Source organism: Solanum verrucosum, unplaced genomic scaffold, assembly GCF_900185275.1.
Source record: "Solanum verrucosum unplaced genomic scaffold, falcon-dt-bn FXZP01000026.1, whole genome shotgun sequence".
Lineage (NCBI taxonomy): Eukaryota > Viridiplantae > Streptophyta > Magnoliopsida > Solanales > Solanaceae > Solanum > Solanum verrucosum.
The window spans coordinates 1,495,557-1,501,771 of NW_026020285.1; the positions used below are offsets into that span (position 1 = coordinate 1,495,557).

Genomic DNA, 6,215 nt, shown 5'->3' on the forward strand with positions numbered 1-6,215 from the left:
GATGTCTTTAGACCATGAGGCCTTCGGAACATAAGTAATGAGTAAAGAAAGTGTATCTGTAATTCGGGCATTTGTTGATACTTGTAGCTTGATTGGAGTTTATTCGGGCATATGCAATTCTCAAGCACAATGTAATCTCGGACACATGCAATTCGGGCACAATGCAACCTTCGGGTACAATGCAACCTTCGAACACAATGCAAATCGGGCACAATGCAATCTTCGGGCACATGTAATATCGGGCACAATGCATTCTCGGACACATGCAATGATATAATTCTCGGGCACATGCAATATCGGGCACAATGCAATTCTCAGGCACATGCAATAATGGGCACAATGCAATTCTCGGGCACATGCAATCTTCGGGCACATGCAATATCGGGCACAATGCAATCTTCGGGCACAATGTAATATTCGGGCACATGCAATATCGGGCAAAATGCAATCTTCGGGCTCATGCAATATCGGGCACAATGCAATCTTTGGGCTCATGAAATATCAGGCACAATGCGATTCTCGGGAACATGCAATATCGGGCACAATGCAATCTTCAGGCGCATGCAATATCGGGCACAATGCAATCTTCGGGCTCATGCAATATCGAGCACATGTAATTCTCGGGCTCAATGTCGTCTTTGAGCGCATGCAGTCATTGGGCATATGCAATGATGTAATTCTTGGGCACATGCAATATCGGGCACAATGCAATCTCGGGCTCAATGTCGTCTTCGGGCACATGCAGTCATCGGGCATAATGCAATCTCAGGCTCAATGCAATCTTCGGGCTCATGCAATATCGGACACAATGCAATCTTCGGGCACAAATGTAATCTCAAGTACAATGTAATCTCCGGGAATAATATAGTTTTCGGGCTCATGCGATAATTGTTTGAGGGCATAAACCTTTGCCTTTTAGAAGGATTGAGTGTCATTTGTTGACGAATTCAGAATATTGTAGCTTTGACCCTTCGTCCTATTGTAAGGAGTGGGTGCAGTTGAAAAGTTGATTTGTCGGGCTTGATATAGAGTAATTTGATCCTTTTGTTTGATTGGACGGGTAGCGTACCATTGATCGGCGATTGTCGGACTCAAAATAGCTTGGTCCTTTTATCTTGTCAGAAGGAAAGGGCGCCGTTTATTGGCGATTAGTCGAGCTTAATAGCGGTCAGACGATGTTGAAGCTGTCTTTTGTATCTGTACCTATTTTTTCTGTATTCAAAGAAAAATTGTGAGTTTAAAAATGGGGGCGGTTGATCTGCTCCGACCGGTGTGCTCCCTTTGGCTTGCCATCCAGACCTTTCTGGGCATTTGCTTTGAAGAAAAGTGTAAAATAGAAGGAGAGAGAGTTTTTTGAAAATGTTTTTGAAAATATTAGTTTGTAAAAAGTAATGTTGAATCTTTGACCATGGCATAGTTCGAGACTTTCCAACATCTAACTCAGTGACAAATCTGTTGTTCTGATCTTACTGAAGATTGTAGCTTGATTGTTGTGAATTTTTGAGATCCTCTCAAAAATTCTGCCCCAGTCTTGATTTGTGCAGAAAATGCTCATTTTAAGGAATTTTGAGACCCTCTCAAAAATTCTACCCAGTTAATGATTTGCGAGAAGAAATTTTTTTTGAAGGAATTTTTGAGTTCCTCTCAAAAATTTGTCCAGTACCAAGATTTTGTAAGAAGAATGCTCTTTGATGGAATTTTTGAGACCCTCTCAAAAATTCTACCCCAGTTACACAGTCAAAAGGGGAAAATGAAATTTTTATTATGACAAGACCGAACTCCATAGGAGCGCCTACGTATCCCATCTTAAACGGGAATCAGGTCTGACGTAGTTCCAAATTCAAAGAGCATAAAACGAACTTAGATGTAATATCTCTTCACAGTATTTGAATTGATAGGTTTGGGCCAAACTTCTCCATCCATTTCTGCAAGTATGAGGGCTCCGCCTGTCAATACCCGAGAGACTATGTATAGACCTTGCCAGTTTGGTGAGAATTTACCCTTTGCTTCATCTTGATTTAGGAAAATCCGTTTCAAAACCAGTTGCCCAGGTGAGAAGTGTATGGGTCTAACCTTTTTGTTGAAAGCTCTGGCCATTCTATTTTGATAGAGTTGACCATGACAAACGGCGTTAATCCTCCTCCCATCTATCAATGCAAGATTTTTCGCCCGAATTTGTATCCATTTAGCATCATCCAACTCCGCTTCCTGAATAACTCTTAGAGATGGTATCTCTACCTCAGCAGGTATCACAACTTCATTACCATATACCAGAAAATAATGTGTAGCCCCAGTAGAGGTTCTGATGGTGGTACGATATCCCAACAATGCAAAATGTAACTTTTCATGCCAATGTTTGTGATTATCGATCATCTTGCACAATATCCTTTTGATGTTCTTGTTTGCAGCCTCAACAGCTCCATTCATCTGAGGTCTATATGCTGTAGAATTTCGATGACTGATCTTGAACCTCTCACACAATGATCTCATCAAACCATTGTTTAGGTTGGTTTCGTTATCAGTGATAATTGACTCGGGAATCCCGAACCTACAGATAATATTATTTTTGACAAAGTCATCCACAACCTTTTTTGTCACTGATTTGTGAGAGGTGGCTTTGACTCATTTGGTGAAGTAGTCGATTTCAATCAGAATGAATCTATGTCTATTGGATGCTGCTGGCTCAATTGGACCAATGACATCCATGCCCCAAGCTGCAAAGGGCCAAGGTGAACTAGTAACATGGAGTTCGTTGGGAGGAACTCGGATCATATCTGCATGATTCTGAGATTGGTGACATTTTTTAACATAGCGTATACAGTCTGTCTCCATAGTTAGCCAGAAATATCCGGATCTCAGGATCTTCTTTGCCAATGTAAAATCGTTCATGTGAGGACCACATGTTCCTGCATGTATCTCTTCAATCAACCTGTTGGCTTCTCCAGCTTCGACGCACCATAGCAACCCCAAATCGGGAGTCCTCCTATAAAGGATTTCTCCACGTAGAAAGAATTGATTCGCTAACCTCCGAATCGTACGCTTTTGTAAACTTGTTGCATCCTTTGTATACTTACCGCTCTTCAAATATCCTCGAATGTCATTGTACCAAGGCTTTCCATCAAGCTCTTCCTCAATATCAAAACAGTATGATGGTTGCTCGTATATGTGGATGTAAATAGGATCAATGTAATTATGATCAGGATGTTGAATCATGGAAGACAAGGTGGCTAAGGCATCTGCCATTTCATTCTGGATCCTTGGCACATGTTTGAATTCTGCCTTGAGAAACCTTTTGCACAACCTATGCACGCACTCCAAGTATGGTAACAACTTTCGATTCTTGGTAGCCCATTCGCCTCGGACCTGATGGATCAATAGGTCTGAATCTCCTATTATTAACATTTCCTGGATATCCAAGTCGATAGCGCGTCGAAGCCCCAATATGCAAGCTTCATATTCAGCCATATTATTTGAGCAGAGGAACCTGAGTTTGGCTGATACCGGATAATGTTGCACAGTTGGTGAGATCACAACAGCTCTGATGCCGGATCCACTCAAGTTCTTAGCTCCATCAAAGAACATCCTCCAACCATCATATTCTTCAGCAATGTACTCCCCTACAAAAGCTACTTCTTTGTCTGGAAAGTAAGCCTTCAATGGTCTATAATCATCATCTACAAGGTTCTCCGCCATGTGATCTGCTAATGCCTGCGCCTTCACTGCCTTTTGTGTAACATACACTATGTCAAACTCGCTCAGTAATATATGTCATTTAGCCAGTTTACATGTAGGCACGGGCTTTTGAAAGATATACTTCAGAGGATCCATCCTTGAAATCAGATAAGTAGTGTACGATGAGAGGTAATGTTGCAGCTTTTGGGCGACCCAAGTTACAGCACAACAGGTACGCTCCAATAGAGAGTATCGAGCCTCATATGATGTAAACTTCATAATCATGTAATATATCGCCTGCTCCTTCTTTCCAGTCTCATCATGTTGCCCCAAAATGCAACTAAAAGCATTAACCAACACTGATATGTATAACAACAGTGGTCTACCAGATTTCGGTGGAACCAACACAGGTGGATTGGACAAGTAATCTTTGATTTTGTCAAACGTTTGTTGACATTCGTCTGTCTATTTCTCCGCAGCATCCTTCTTCAACAACTTGAAGATAGGCTCACAAATGACAGTAGACTGGGCTATGAAACAACTGATGTAATTTAGTCGACCTAGGAAACTCATTACCTCTTTCTTACTCTTCGACTGAGGTAGATCACGAATGACTTTGATTTTTGATGGATCCAGTTCTATACCCCGGCAGCTGACAATGAAACCCAAAAGTTTTCCAGCAGGAACCCCAAAGACACATTTTGCAGGATTCAACTTCAAGTTATACTTACGTAGCCTGGCAAAGAACTTTCGCAGATCATCTAGATGATTTGAACCCTTCTTCAATTTGATGATGACATCATCCACATAAACTTTAATTTCTTTGTGGATCATGTCGTGAAACAGGGTGGTCATTACCCTCATGTATGTAGCTCCAGCATTCTTTAACCCGAAAGGCATTACCTTGTAATTGTAAACACCCCACGGTGTGATGAATGCAGTCTTCTCAGCATCGTCCTTGTGCATCTCAATTTGATGATAGCCAGCAAAACAATCCACAAACGATTGTGTTTCATGCTTAGCACAGTTATCAATCAAGATGTGTATCAATCAGACTCTAACCTTTCCGTCTTTCTTCGGCACTGGAACAATATTTGCAAGCCAGGTTGGGTACTCCGTCACTTGAAGGATTCCAGCATCTAATTGCTTCGATATTTCTTCCTTGATTTTCAAACTCAACTTAGGCTTGTATTTTCTCAGCTTCTGCTTCATAGGAGGACATGCTGGATCAGTAGGGTATCGATGAGCTACGATTGAAGTGCTTAACCTTGTCATGTCTGCATAGGACCAGGCGAAGATATCCTTATTCTCCATAAGACACTTTGTATACTCTTTCTTGTCATCTTCTGTCATATGGATGCTTACTCGGATCTCTTGTACCACTTCTGAATTACCCAGATTTACCACCTCTGTTTCCACTAAATTTGGGTTGGGCTTTACCTCGAATTCCTTAACCTTTCTGATTAACTTTTCAAGGACCTCACTTTCTTCGACTTCCTCTAAGTCATTAATGTTAAGCTGTGCAATCTCATTATATGCCATAGTCTCAGATTCAACACTTTAATAACAGATTTTGCTGGAAGAAAGAATAACGCACAAATAAATATAAGATATTAAATAGATGGGAAAAGAACTTTATTGATTAAAACTCAAGAGTTTCATAAAACTAGCATTTGAAAACAATAACAGAGAACTGGAATTTAAAACTGTTTATTGAAAACTTTTTTTAAAAAAAATATTTGATAGATAACTTTTTCCAAAGCAACCCAGATGCCCGACGAGGTCTGGATGGAGTTGAGGTCCAAATGCTCATGTTGATCTTCGTTTCACTGTTTCCTCTAGGGTCCCCTTTCTCCTACTCGTTGATCACGACATTGCAAACTTTTCCTTCCTCCTTGGTCAGAGACAAACATTTCATGTCTTCTAGAAGCTCGTCCATGATGCCACCCATGAAACCTGCTGATCAGAATGATTGGTTCAACGGTGATATGGGTTTCTTCAGTGGATAGTAGTACCCATCTCTAGGTGGCTGCCAATCAAGCCACTCCTCAGTAGTATAATTGTATCCCAAGCCGAAAGTGGTTGAATGACAAATGAGTTTATAGGTTCAACTATTCCTTGTAGATTGGCTCCTAAACCTTTCCCGAGCTCAAAACCAAACCAGGCCATCATATCTATGATCTTCTGGCTGAACCAAGGTTGCTCTTCAATGTAGCCAACAAGCTCAACTGTATGGTACATCTCACCGTCTAGATGACCCCTTCCTTCTATCGCATATACAGGATGTCCCCTTTCCCATGGACTACAACCTCTTCATGATCCCATTCAAACTTTAAACATTGATGAAAAGTAAAGGGAACTGCTCCATCCATATGAATCCAAGAGCGACCCAGCAATAAGTTATATGAGGATGGAATGTCCAAGACCTGGAAAGCTATTGGGAAAGTAGCAGGAACAATGAGCATGTCCAAGGTTATTTCCCCAATAGTACCCCTCTGAGAGCCATCAAAAGCTCTCACATTCATTTTCCAGGTTTGAATATT

The 6,215-nt window shown here is 41.1% G+C and overlaps 2 protein-coding genes across 2 annotated transcripts; both read right to left on the bottom strand.

Annotated features, from left to right (window-relative positions):
* Positions 1-1,860: 1,860 nt before the first annotated feature.
* Positions 1,861-2,490, bottom strand: LOC125834282 (uncharacterized). Its single transcript, XM_049513444.1, has one exon. The coding sequence runs from the start codon at positions 2,488-2,490 to the stop codon at positions 1,861-1,863; it is 630 nt and encodes a 209-aa protein (XP_049369401.1).
* A 132-nt stretch (positions 2,491-2,622) lies between these two features.
* LOC125834283 (uncharacterized) lies at positions 2,623-3,693 on the bottom strand. The gene has a single exon (XM_049513445.1). It carries the CDS (start codon positions 3,691-3,693, stop codon positions 2,623-2,625), a length of 1,071 nt encoding a protein of 356 aa, XP_049369402.1.
* Positions 3,694-6,215: the final 2,522 nt, after the last annotated feature.